A 14,821-nucleotide genomic window follows, 5' to 3' on the forward strand; every position below is an offset into this window, starting at 1 on the left:
TTCAGTTTCTTTCATCAGTGTCTTATAGTTTTCCATGTACAGGTCTTTTACTTCCTTGGTTAAATTTTTTCCTATTTTTTTTGATGCAATTGTAAATTGGATTTTTTCTTAATTTCTATTTCTGATAGTTCATTATTAGTGTATAGAAACAGCTAATTTTTGTGTATTGATTTTGTATCCTGAAACTTTACTGAATTTGTCGATTAGTTCTAACCATTTTTTGGTGGAGTGCTTAGGGTTATCTATACGTATGATACCACGTCATCAGCAAATGGTGAGAGTTTTACTTTTTTCTTTCTGATTTGGATGCCTTTTATTTCTTTTTCTTGTCTAATTGCTTCAAATGTCCAATGCTATGCTGAATAAAAGTGATGAGGGTGGGCATCCTTGTCTTGTTGCTGATCTTAGAAGACTAGCTTTCAGCTTTTCACCATTGCTTATGAAGTAAGCTGTGGGTTTGTCACCTGTGGCCTTTATTATGTTGAGATACGTTCCTTCTTAACCTACTCTGTTGAGAGTTTTTATCATGAATGGATGTTGAATTTTGTCAAGTGCTTTTTCTGCATCTGTTGAGATGGTCATACAGTTTTTGCTCTTCATTTTGTTAAAGTGGTGTATCACATTAATTAATTTGTAGATGTTGAAATAACATCCTGCATCACTGAAATTAGTCCCATTGATCATGGTATGTGATCCTTTTAATTAATGTATTGTTGAATTCGGTTTTCTAATATGTTGTGGAGGCTTTTTTATATCTATGTTCATAAGGAATATTGGCTATTTATAGTGTCCTTGTCTGGTTTTCTTGTCAGGTTAATGCTGGCCTTGTAAAATGAGTTTGGAAGTGTTCTCTCTTCTACTTTTTGGAAGAGTTTGAGAAAGTTTAGTATTAATTCTTTAATATTTGGTAGAATTCACCAGTGAAGGTATCTGTTCCTGGACTTTTGTTCATTGGGAGGTTTTTCATTACTGATTCAATCTCCTTGCTAGTAGTTGGTCTGTTAGATTTTGTTTCTTCACAGATTCAGACTTGGTAGGTTGTATGTTTCTAGGAATAGGAGGTCTGACAATTAAGTTTGCAAACATGTTGCCACAATGTTGCTAACCTTTTTTGATATCAGAGGGATTATTCATTATGAATTTGTAACAACTGGACTAACAGGTAACCAAGTTTACTATTTGGAAGTGCTGAAAAGGCTGCTTGGAAAAGTTAGACGACCTCAACTTTTCGCCAACAATTCATGGCTCTTGAATCACGACAATGCACCAACTCAGATGGCACTGTCTGTGAGGGAGTTTTTAGCCAGTAAATAAACAAATGGATTGGAACACCCTCCCTGCTCACCTGGTCTGGCCCCCAGTGACTTCTTTCTTTACCTGAAGGTCAAGAAAATATTGAAAGGAAAACATTTTGATGACATTCAGGACATCAAGGGTAGTAAGACGACAGCTCTGATGGCCATTCCAGAAAAAGAGTTCCAAAATTTTTTGAAGGGTGGACTAGACGCTGGCGTTGGTGCATAGTTTCCCAAGGGGAGTACTTTCTGACTGTAGTGATATTCAGCAGTGAGGTATGTATCACATTTTCTAGGATGAGTTCGCGAACTTAATTGTCAGTCCTCGTATATCCGTTTCCTCTAGGTTGTCCAATTTATTGGTTTATAATTGTTTTTAGTAGTCTCATATGATCTCTTGTGTTTCTGTGGTATCAGTTGTAACATCTTTCATTTCTGATTTTATTTATTGAGTTCTGTCTCTTTTTTTTTTGGTGAGTGTAGCCAAACAGTTGTTTATTTACTCTTAAACAAGCAAACAAACAATCTTAGTTTTAATGATTTTTTTCTAGTAGTCTTTATAGTCTCTATTTCATTTATATCCCCTCTGATCTTTGATATTTTGTTCCTTTATCACTAACTTTGTACTTAATTTGTTACTATTTTTCTAGTTACTTGAGGTCTAAAGTTTGTTTATTTGAGATCTTCCTTATTTCTTAATATAGGCATTTATTTCTATGAACTTCCCTGTTGGGACTGCTTTTGCAGCACCCCTGAAGTTTGGTATGTTGTACTTTTGTTTTCATTTGTCTAAAGATGTTTTTTGATTCCTCCTTTCATCTTTTGGTTGTTCAGTAGCGTGTTGTTTAATCTCCACATATGTGGGAATGTTCGTTTTCTTATAATTGATGTCTAGCTTCATATCACTGTGGTTGGAAAAAATGTTTGAGATGATTTCAGTCTTCTTAAATTCATTAAGGCTTGTTTTATGGCCTAACACAATCTATCTTGAAGGATGTTCCATGTGGGCTTGAGAAGAATGTGTATTCTGTTGGATGGAATGTTCTGTGTATATCTGATAAATCCATCTGGTCTAATGTGTCATTTAAGGCCACTGTTTCTTTATTGATTTTCTGTTTGGATGATCTGTACATTGATAAATATAGGGTATTAAAGTCTACTATTATCGTATTGTTTATTTCTCCCTTTAGGTCTGTTAATAATTGCTTTATATATTTAGTGCTTCTATGTTGGATGCATAAATATTTACAAATGTGTATTTTGTTGGACTGATCCCTTTATCATTATATAATAATGACCTCTTTGTCTCTTAGTACAGTCCTTGTCTTAAAGTCTATTTTGTCTGCTATACGTATCGCTACCACAGCTTTCTTTTGGTTTCCATTTGCATGGAATATTTTTCTATCCCTTCACATTCAGTCTGTGTGTGTCCTTCCATCTGAATTGAGTCTCTTGTAGGCAACATATAGATGGGTCTTGTTTTTTAAATCCATTCAGCCACTTTATGTCTTTTGATTGGAGAATGTTCATTTACATTTAAAGTAATTATTGATAGGCATGGATTTATTGCCATTTTCTTAATTGTTTTCTGTTTTATAATTTCTTTTGTTTCTTTCTCTCTGCTCGCTTCCTTTGTGGATGATTTTCTGTAGTGGTATGTTTAGATTATCTTTTGTGTATCTGCTATAGATTTTTGTTTGTAGGTACCATGAAATTTACATAAAACATAGCAGCCTTTTTAACTTTTTTATTTTTTAATATTTCAGGTTTTTATTTTTAAATTAACTTTTATTAAAAACTTGAATACATTTAAATTACTTTTTTCATTTGCTGAATTTTTGTTTTTGCATTTTAAAATTTATTTATTTATTTGAATTAGTTTCAGCTGCACAAAACAATGCAATAGCCAGGCATTTCATCCCCCACAAAGTAACAACCCCCTCCCCCAATCTATTGCCCCCTTACATCGTACATATTTATTACAATTCCATTGACTCTATTCCCTGTGCTGAACTCCATATCACATGATTTTATATATATATGAAATTATAGTTGACATACAATATTATTCAGCTTCAGCTTCAGGTGTACCGTGCAGTGGTCAGTCATCTACACTGTCCATGAAGTGGTCTCCCTAATAAGTCATGTGCCCATCTGACACCCTACAAAATCTTTACAACATTGTTGACTATATTTCCCAAAGTGTCTTTCATATCCCCGTGGCAATATTTTAGTTACCAATTTGTGCCTTCTAATCCCCTCCCCTTCTCCCACCTCCCATCTAGCAGCCATCAGTTTTTTTCTCTGTATCTCTGAGATTATTTCTGTTTACTTTGCTCATTTAATCTGTTCTTTAGATTCCACATATAAGTGAGATCATACGGTATTTGTCTTTCTCCGTCTGACTTATTTCACTTAGCATAATGTTCTCTAGGTGCATCCATATTGTTGCAAATGGTAAGATTTCATTCTTTTTTATAGCCGAGTAATACTCCATTGTATAAATGTACCACAGTTTCTTAATCCAGTGGTCTATCAATGGACATTTAGGTTTTTTCCATGTCTTGGCTATTGTGAATAATGCTGCAATAAATGGGTGTATATATTTTTTTCAAATTAGCATCTTGGATTTCTCTGGATAGATACCTAATAGAATTGCTGGGTTATAAGGCAGTTCCATTTCCAGTTTTTTTGAGATACCTCCATACTGATTTCCATAATAGCTGCACCAATCTACAATCCCACCAGCAGTGCATGAGAGTTCCCTTTTCTCCACAACCTCACCAGCACTTGTTGTTTGTTAATTTATTGATGATAGCCATTCTGACTATCATCAGGAGTGAGGTGGTATCTCACTGTGGTTTTTGTTTACATTTCTCTAGTGATTACTGAGGTTGAGTATTTTTTCATATGTCTGTTGGCCATCTGTATATCTTCTTTAGAGAAATGTCTGTTCATGTCCTCTGCCCACTTTTTAATTGGGTTGTTTTTTTGGTGTTGAGTGAGTGTTTTATAAATTTTGAATATTATAACCCCTTATCAGATGTATCATTGACAAATATCTTCTCCCAATCAGTAAGCTGCCTTTTTGTTGTATTGATGGTTTTCTTTGCTGTGAAAAAACTTTTTAGTTTGATGTAATGCCATATGTTTATTTTTTCTTTTAACTTCCCTTGCCCTAGGGGATATATCAGTAAAAATATTACTCCGGGTAATGTCTGCAAATTTCCTCCCTATATTTTCTTCTAGGAGTTTTATGGTTCGGGTCTTACATTTAAGTCTTTAATCCATTTTTAATTTGTTCTCGTATCTGGAGTAGGAGGTGATACAGTTTCATTTTTTTGTATGTGTCAGTCCAGTTTTCCCAGCACCATTTATTAAACAGACTGCCTTTACCCCAATGTAAATTTTTGCTTCCATTGTCATAGATTAAATGACCATATAGGAATGGATTTATTTCTGGGATCTGTATTCTGTTCCATTGATCTATGTGTCTTTATGCCAGTATCATGCTGTTTTGATTACTATAGCCTTGCAGTATTATTTGATGTCAGATATCGAGATATCTCCCACTTTGTTCTTATTTCTCAAGATTGCCCTGGCTATTCGGGGTCTTTTATGGTTCTATATCAATTTTAGGATTATATGCTCTATTTCTCCCCTGCCCTTCTTTCACCTCTTCCACCCCCACTCCAGTTCTAGCCGTTGTTTCTCAGTCTATTTGTGTAGGACTCAGCTCCCTGGCCCATGCTGGTATTATGAGTCTTGCGCTTCCCCCAGCTGAGGCAGTTGGCAGCTCATGGCAGCTCTCACTGGCTTCCGGCCAGTCACGCTGGCCTCCAGCAGCTCACGGTAGCAGACGGTAGCCTGTGGCAGCACACAGCAGCCCGTGGTAGCACACAGCAGCTTATGCTGGCTGCCAGCCACTCACGCTGGCTTCCGGCCACTCATGCTGGCCACTGGCCGCTTGATGGTGACACACGGTAGCCTGCGGCAGCAATCAGCAGCTTGTGGCATCTCACAGCAGCCCACAGCAGCTTATGATAAGCTCCGGCTGCTCATGTTAGGAGCACGGCGCTCCAACCACCTGAACCGCCGGGCCAGCCTCCATATGCTCTATTTCTGAGAAAAATGTCCTTGGTCGTTTGATAGGAATTGTGTTGAATCTATATATTGCTTTAGGTAGTATTGACATTTTAACTATATTCTTCTTATCCATGAACATGGTATGTGTTTCCATTTGTTTGTGTCTTCTTTGATTTCTCTCTTCAGTGTCTTATAATTTTCTGAGTACAGGGCTTTTACTTCTTTGGTTAAATTTCTTCTTAAATAATTGTAAATGGGATTGTTTTCTTGATTTCTCCTTCTGAGAGTTTATTATTGGTGTATACAAATGCAACTGATTTCTGAATATTAATTTTGTATCCTGCTACTTTACTAAATTCATTTATCAGTTCTAATAATTTTTTGGTAGAGACTTTGGGGTTCTCTATATGTAATATCATGTCATCTGCATATAATGACAATTTTACTTCCTCCTCTCCAATTTGGATGCCTTTTATTTCTTTTTCTTGTCTGATTGCTGTGGCTAGAACTTCCAGAACTATGTTGCATAAAAGTGGTGAAAGTGGACAACCTTGTCTTGTTCCTGATCTTAAGGGGAAAGGTTTTAATTTAGCCTTTCCCCATTGAGTATGATGTTAGCTGTGGGATACAGTAGTCTCTTTTAAATTGGTAACAACTGAATGCATTCTAAAGCTCTACATTTTTATTCCCCCCCACATGTTTTATGTTTTTAATGTTACAGTTTACATATTTTTATCTTGTGTATCCATTAATAAGTTATTGTCATAGTTATTTTTACTACTTTTGTTTTTTAACCTTCTTAATAGATTTATCAGTGATTAACCCACTGCCTTTACAACATTTGATTATGCTAAGGTTTATATATTTACCTGTACTATACTAGTGAAATTTATACTTTCATATGTTTTACTGTTATTAATTACACACTTTCAGCTTAAAGAAGTCCCTTTAACATTTCTTATAAAGTTGGTCTAGTGGTGATGAACTTCTTAAGCTTTTGCTTATCTCCAAAACTATCACTCCTTTATTTCTGAAGGACAACTTTGCCTGGTAGTGTGTCCTTGGTTGGCATTTGCTCTTCCACCCCCCAAATCTTTTAGCACTTTGAATATATCTTACCACTTCCTCTGGCCTGCAAAGTTTCTGTTGAAAAATTTGCTGATAGTCTCCTTGTACGTAAGTTGATTTTCTCTTGCTGCTTTTAAGATTCTCTCCTTGTCTTTAACTTTTGACACTTTAATGAGTCTTGGTGTGGGGTCGTTTTGGGTTATTCTTATTTGAAATTCTCTGGACTTCTGGGATCTAGAAGTTTGTTAATTTTATCAAGTTAGAGAAGTTATCAGCCATTAGTTTTTCAAATAAGTTTTCTGCCCCTTTCTCTCTTCTTCTTTTGGGACCCCTATAATGTGAATGTTGGTCTACTCGATGTTTTTTAAGCTACCTTTACTCTTTTTGTTGCTCTAATTGGTTGAGATCCACTGCTCTGTCTTGAAGTTCACCAATTTAGAGTTCCTAGGGAAATTAATTGTGACTAAAAACATTCTGTATTCATCCATACTATAACCATTGTTTAAATGGTTACAGTGAAACATAAGCAAACAAAGAACAGTTTTTTTTATTGCTTCTTTATTCCTATCAAAGATAATGTAAAATAAAATTGAAATATTACTTGAACTGCTGAAATATTACCTGAATTGCTTCTAGATCTATTGTAGCTTCAGTGAAGCAATATTACCTGCATTGCTTCTAGCTCTGTTGTTACTTTGAACTTAGTGGAGTTGGACACTTAATTTATTGTAGATAACTTGTGCAAAATGGCAGGGTGGACACAGGAATTGGCCTATATAACCAATATCTAAGCCGAGTGGCTGTACTAAGTGTCCACATAGGATATGGGAGGGAGGGGGACATGTAACGTCTTTAATTATCTCTTCAACATGAGATCTTGTACCACATTTGAGATATTAAAAAATTACTTTGAAGTAGTATTGACATTGTAGTACTACTTTCAAGTAGTACTACTTTCAATACGAAGTAGTATTGAAAATGTCAACAAGGTATAAGGAATGATACTACAAATACCGTTGTATCTACCTCCCAGTATAAGAAATAAAACATTAACTATCCAGTTGAATTCCCCCCCGCCACATAGAGAGAGAACCATTTTCCTAAATTTGGTGTTTATTGTACCTTTGCACTTAATTAGATGTATTTTATATATGTAGATAACCTAAATAATAAATGTTGATTTATATACACTGCTTTCTAATTATATGAATGTACCAAAATTTATCCTCTTATTGAGGAACATTTGAATGTTTCCCATTGTTTTCTATGTAGTTTATTAAACTGATATTAGGGACATTCCTATAAAATGTACACTTCTGAGAATTTCTCTAAGGTATCAAAAAATACAATTACTAGATAGATCATAGGGTATATTTTCATTTTTACTTGAGATTGCTACTTTCTCCTCAGAATGGTTGTAACCGTTTACATTCCCACCAACACAGAGAAGTTTGTTTATATCTGTGTTTGGTATTACTTTTTTTTTTTTATGGTATCTCATTGTGGTTTTTTATTGCATTTCCCTGATTACTAATGAGTTTGGCCATCTTAACATGTCCTTAGTGGTTCTTAACAGAACCTTAGTGGTTCTGTTTTGTGAATTTCTCTTCGTATCTTTGCATGTAATTTTTATTATGTTTATCTTTTTATTGATTTGTAGGAGTTATTTATACATTTGGTTACTAATTCCTTGTCAGTTCTGTGGATCACAAGTATTCTCCCTCAACGTTTTTATATGAGTAAAAGAAATTTTAATTTTACTGGAGTTGAATTATCTTTTCTTAATTAGTTTGTATATTAAGGAACCATTCCCTATTTCAAAGTCATGAAAGCATTCTTATATTCTGTAATTTATAAAGTTAGGCTTTTTCTCATTTGTTTATAATTCATTTAGAATTTGTTTTTTCTCCTTTGTTTTTTAAGAGCTTTATTGAGATCCCACTTAAATACCATAAAGTTCACCCATATGAAATGTATAATTCAATGTCTTTTTAGCGTGTCTGTGGAGTTGTGCAACCATCACCATAATCTGTTTTAGAATATCTCATCGTCCCCTGCAGAAACCTTGTATCCATTAGCAGTCACTCCCCACAACCCTCTACTACCAGCGCTAGGCGGCCACTTAGTCTACTTTCTTGTCTACTTTGGACATTTCATATAAACAGGACCAAAAAATATGTGGTCTTTTGTGACTGACTTCTTTCACTGAGCATAATGTTTTTGAGGTTCATCCATGTTGTAGCATATCAGTACTTTATTCCTTTTTTGTGACTGAATATTCAATATATATAAAAAAAACTTATGTAAGACTAAATATTAGTCTCAGTATTTCTGAGTTGGTAAATTTTTCATATTAGGGATTCTGGCAAGATGACAGTAGTGGTAGAATAGTTTCCTAATCTCTGTATGACTTTGCCATAAAAATAGATTAAATAGGATAAGAAAAGCAAAAAACCCACAAACTACATTTATAATATAATTAGTTGACCATGTTGCTCCACAAACCCTCAAATACCCTAGGTTGGGGACAAACCACCAACAGCTCCAAACCTTGTGTATTATTATGTAGAAAGGAGAAGAAGGAAGCAATGAAACATCAGATGAATCTGAGAGTTGAAAAATAGCCAAAAGGCCATCATCACTAGAAAGCTTGCAGGGCCAGTTTGAGTATACCAGCTGAAACTGGGAGGGGTTTTGCACATACTATTAATTGGTGAGTGAAAGAAGTCTGTTGTAAAGTCTTAAGGGACTGAAGCACCTTCATGAAACTTTAAAAGTAACAAACCAAAGCTCCCTTCCAGGACCAATCCTATAGTGAGAAGGAAAGGAGAATACAACTGAGCATTCCCTGAAAAATACCAAAGAAAGAGAAGGTCCAGATAAGAGTGATGGAGAGGAGTAGAGCCAAGATACTTCAGAAACAAATGTATTTTCAAATTCTCTATGAAAACAAGCAGGGGTTTTAGAGTGTGAAGTTAGAATAGCTATTCTAGGCCAAGCCTCCTGTAAAAATTAAGGAAAATGAATTTCATTTAAATACCAGCAATATGTAAAAATCTCATATAAAGTTTTTAAAGAAAAAGGAGACTCTTAATAGCATCCCTATAGACAATGAAAACACATCAGAAAGATACGTCCAGAATAGAGATGAAAACCATTAAATATTAAGACAAAGGGCACTACAAAAGACATTGTATAATTAGAACAAAGCTTTTCAAAGAAAATTTTGCATAAGAAAAAATTAAAAATTAGGTGATAGAGCTTATTAAAGTATTAGAAATGAGAGAAAAGTTACTTTTTGGAAACGACATAAAAGGAACACAAGAACAAATGAACATACTATATTAATATCTTAAGAGAAAGGCATTGAAAGTAGAAAGACATTAAAAATAAAAAGGATAAGAAAGGTGTAAAAAATTTAGATAGAAATTAACATTCAAGACAGGCAAAGGTCCACCATAGCTATAAAAGGAGTCCCCAAAGAAGAAAAAACAATAGCAAGGGAACCAGAACAGATATACTAAAAATTACAGTTTAACTGAATTAAAAACAGATTTGGAACTCTGTTTTGAAAGAACAGAGCACATACCTGAGAACTCTGACACAGAAGGACCAACACTGAGACAGTCGAGGAAAATTATTGGACTTTAAAGGAAAGATAAAAATCTTCCAGACATGCAGGCAGAAGTCACAAAGTTTCTCATAAGGGAAAGAAAACCAAATTATTATACTTTTCTACAATAACTATTATGGAGTTTGATATTTAATATACTCAAGAAACAGGAACCCAAGATTTTATATATAACCAAAGTGAATTTCAAGTGTAAAAGTCACAAACTCTTTCTAGTATGCTAGAACTCTTGAAGAATATTGTTCCCATTAGCCCTTCTTGAGTAATTTACTAGAGAATAAGCTTTAGAGAATCAAAATGACTAGGGAGACATTGACATAAGGACTGATGGTTACATTATACATATTGTTACAGAACCAAGACTAAATGAGAGTTAAAAAAGGAGAAAGTACAGTCTGCAAAGAGATTGGAAGGAGAGTGGAGGGGTCATATGCAAAGCATTTTAAAAACTATTTTCAGTAATCACATTAGTGATGGTAGTATTGGTATTATTTGGAGACTGTGTGTAATGTGAAATAAAAAGCAAATGAGTAATCATGTGTTATTCTAATTCTGTCATAAACTGTGTCCTTGAAAACCACCATTCTCAGCATTGAAGAAAGAAGATAGAGACAACTCAGATTGGAGGATATATATGTGTGTATAGGGTGGACAGGGCAAGTGTTGGTTGCCAAGATAGAGAAAAATAAGCTCAATATTTAATTCCAGGAGATTTTCAAAAGGAGAACAGGTAAATAACACCTCTTACCCAAACAAAGAAAAAAAACAGGAAGAGGAAATTAACAGTATAAAAAAAATTAAAAAATGAAAACAATAAAATATAGGTTTGACCAATAAAATCAGTTTAATGGTCAACTGGAAAATCTGGTCAGAAAAAAACACAAAGACAAAATACTAGAAATAAAAACGAACCATTTCTAAGAATATTGTAAGTAGTTACATCTATAATTTGAAAATATAGGAGACTTAGATGACTTTTATGGACAGGTTTTATCAAACATACAGAGGGTGCCAAAAAAATGTATACACATTTTAAGAAAGGAAAAACTATTAATTGTAATACTCTATATACCGATAGCAAAAGATGAATACAAGTTATGTTTGACTTCTGCAATTAGAAGAGGTGCTAAAAGTGGTTACCATCAACGTCCAGACACTCTGATTATGGTGAACTACTGCTTGAGCATAGATAATATCTCTTAAAATGTGTATATATATTTTTGGCACCCCCAGTATAAAGAACAGGAAATTTCCGTGTTGTTTAAATTATTTCAGAGTACAAAAAAGAAATGTTGGAAAGCATCCAATTTTACTTAATGAGAGGGATAAACCTTGATATCAAAACTTAGCAACACCAGATATGCCACAGAATCTTCAATATGACCCTCCAAATCCTATTCTCTATAATATGGGACTTTTCTGGACCACATGAATGGGCCCTTATGTCCTCTGGCTTCTGATTGGGTTTGGAAATGGGGAGACCTGGCAAAAAATGGGGAAAGGAGGAGACTAAAGTTCGGGTATTTATTCCCCTGGCTCACTCCGGGTATGTAGGTGCTGTGGTCTGGCTCTCCCTCTTCTGAAAGTTCTAGGCCTTCCTTGCGGGACTGTGGGTGATAAGAGCTTCTCTGTTGTTAACCAGCCTAGGTTATTGCATGTCCCTTGTAATTCTCATAAGCCTCATCCATAGCTTTGTAAATAGAACCTTTGTAAGTAAACACTCCCTAAAATAACCTGAGTGGACCGCTTGCTTCCTGTAGACCCTTTCTGATAAAATAGATGAGTTTAGGATTTTGCATTTGTAGAAAATATGAAATTAAAAGATGTACTAGGTTTGACTGCTAAGAAAATATATAGCACAAAAAATACTCTGTACAGAAAAATATATTAATTACGAAGTTAAGAAAAGCAGGAAATTTATAAGTATTTGAAATGTGTAACAGAGACTAGAGGTGTATATATTATTTGATTATCTACTACTACTAGTACAGTTAAGTCCTCACTTAACATCATTGATAGATTGATAGGCTCTGCAACTTCAAGTGAAATGACATATAATGAAACCATTTTACCTTGGGCTAATTGATATAAACAAGAGTTAAGTTCCTATGTCATCAATGTTATAACGAAATAACATTGAACAAAATGAGGTTGAAGGAAATGACATTATTTGAGGACCTGCTGTATTGTATCTATGTTAAATTTTCTGAGTATGATCATTGAATTGTGTTTATATAGAATATTCTCAGAGATATGCCTCAATATTTAGGGGTGAAGTTTCATGATATATATTTTACTCTCAAATGGGCCAGTAATAGAAAATGTATGTGTGTGTGTAAGAAGAGACAAAAAGTGTCAAAAGGAGAAAAAAATGTGTCAAAATGCTAGTAATTAGTGCATCTTTGTTACTGTATATGGGTATTCATTTTAATAAACAAAACTTGTGGCTTTGAAAATTAAAAAAGTTGGAGAAATATTGAAAACAACAAAAAATGAAATACTTACATGGATAAAGAGCTTTATAAAACTACTAAGAAACATAAAATGCCAGCATTTGAACAAGCAGATCACTGAAGGAGAAATACAAAAAGCCCATAAACAAAATGATGCTTCACTTGAAAAATAAAGGACCACAAATTTAAATGAGGTGTCTGTGTTCATCTATCAAAGTAGCAAAGATTCAAAAAGTGATAATGCCCAGTGCTGGTGGGAATGCATCAGATGGAATCGGAAGTATAGCTTGGTGCCTGCCATTTGTGATTCCTTAAAATCGGTATGATCTTTAATCACAGCAATTTCATTTAATAAACTAATGAGTTTAATAGGAGGAAGGTTATATAGTATGTACAAAGCATGTACATTGAAGCATTGTTAATAGTAGCAAAAACCATTTACGTGTCCATCGATTGGGGTTTGCTTTTTTACACAGAGTACTATTTAATTGTTAAACACAGCAATTAATATATTGTTACAGAATGATATCCCTGATTGTTACATTAAAATAAAAGGTCAGTGAAAAATGCACATAGTACTACCACATTTAAAGTAAAATATATACTTATGATTGGCATAATTTTATATATATACCAATATTATGTAGGTTTTTGAAGCCTAGTTGGGAGAGTACCAAAAATGGTAGGAAAATTATGGGGGAGCGGCACTTCTCTGTATTTTTTTTTAAACTTTAAAGAAATAAAGATCATGTAATAGAAAATATAACAACTTTCATTTTAAAAACCTGCAATCATTTTTTCTTTAAAATGATTTCATGTATGCTGCCTTGTTAGTATAGTCTCACTGAGGTGTAAAAAATATCTGTTAAAAAACTAATTTTGGGGGCCGGACCGGTGGCTCAGGCAGTTAGAGCTCCATGCTCCTAACTCCGAAGGCTGCCGGTTCGATTCCCACATGGGCCAGTGGGCTCTCAACCACAAGGTTGCCAGTTCGATTCCTCGAGTCCTGCAAGGGATGGTGGGCAGCGCCCCCTGCAACTAAGATTGAACACGGCACCTTGAGCTGAGCTGCCTCTGGGATGGCTCAGTTGGTTGGAGTGTGTCCTCTCAACCACAAGGTTGAGGGTTTGGCTCTCGCAAGGGATGGTGGGCTGCGCCCCCTGCAACTAGCAACAGCAACTGGACCTGGAGCTGAGCTGCGCCCTCCACAACTAAAAAAGGACAACAACTTGAAGCTGAACGGCACCCTCCACAACTAAGATTGAAAGGACAACAACTTAACTTGGAAAAAAGTCCTGGAAGTACACACTGTTCCCCAATAAAATCCTGTTCCCCTTCCCCCAAAAAATCTTAAAAAAACCCAAAAAACTAATTTTGCTCTTTTATATTCTGTTTTCAGAGCAGTGGAAAGAGCTCAGTGCTAGAAAGCCTAGTGGGGAGGGACCTGCTTCCCAGGGGCACTGGTATTGTCACCCGGAGACCTCTCATTCTGCAGCTAGTCCACGTTTCACCTGAAGATCAACGAAAAACAACAGGAGAAGAAAATGGTAAACTTTAGAATCGGAATAAGAATTATTATTTTTGATTGAATCTTAAAAAAGACATGAATTGATTAGATAGCAAATTAGTGTTTGTAGCAAAATCAGCATTCCTGTGAAGAGAAGTAGTATGCATCTTTTCTTACGTAAAGTAAAGAAAAAAAGTAATTTTTGTTGTTTTGAAGACCATGAGTAAACTTGTTTAGGATAGTACTTTTTTGGTAAGTAGCTTAGTAAACTATTGTGAATGCTATTAAATAGGGGATTTAGTGAGATACTCAGCAAACAGGAATCAGTTATTTTAAAGAAAATGTTTTTGTGTCTTTTGGAGTGTTTTAAACTTTTTTTTCCTAGTGTTTAAAACAATGTTTTTGCTTTTTTACTTTGACTTAGAATTTAAATAATTTAGCTTCTAATTTAAAGATTTTATTTTAAATAAGATTAAAATGACTGCTTTTCAGCATACCAATGTTCTCTCACCTTCCCTTTTCTGCTCTTAACATTGTATCTGCTAAGTTTGAATCTTTTGCCCTTCAATCTAAGATGAGTATTATTTTTAGAATTTTGATATTTTTATTATTTTTTTACTTTCCTTCTCTTGCTAAGGCTTACCTATATAGGACATACTATTTTGATTTTTAAGATCCACCCACCCCAAGTAGTAAATGTGGATTATTTAGATAAGACAATATGCACCATCATGCTTTGTCCATCATCAGATTCGAACTTGCTTATTAAATATGTTTCCAA

At 34.5% G+C, this 14,821-nt stretch overlaps 1 protein-coding gene across 8 annotated transcripts in view; it reads left to right on the forward strand.

Moving 5' to 3' along the window:
• The window catches only part of DNM1L (dynamin 1 like), a 51,761-nt gene that overhangs the window by 10,955 nt on the left and 25,985 nt on the right, over positions 1-14,821 (forward strand). For all 8 annotated transcript variants that reach the window (XM_033116397.1, XM_033116398.1, XM_033116403.1 and 5 more), the window contains exon 2: positions 13,933-14,080. In XM_033116397.1, the coding sequence (XP_032972288.1) occupies positions 13,933-14,080 (148 nt within the window). The remainder of the gene's footprint in view (positions 1-13,932; positions 14,081-14,821) is intronic.

This window comes from Rhinolophus ferrumequinum, chromosome 10 (assembly GCF_004115265.2).
Source record: "Rhinolophus ferrumequinum isolate MPI-CBG mRhiFer1 chromosome 10, mRhiFer1_v1.p, whole genome shotgun sequence".
In the NCBI taxonomy this organism is placed as follows: Eukaryota; Metazoa; Chordata; class Mammalia; order Chiroptera; family Rhinolophidae; genus Rhinolophus; species Rhinolophus ferrumequinum.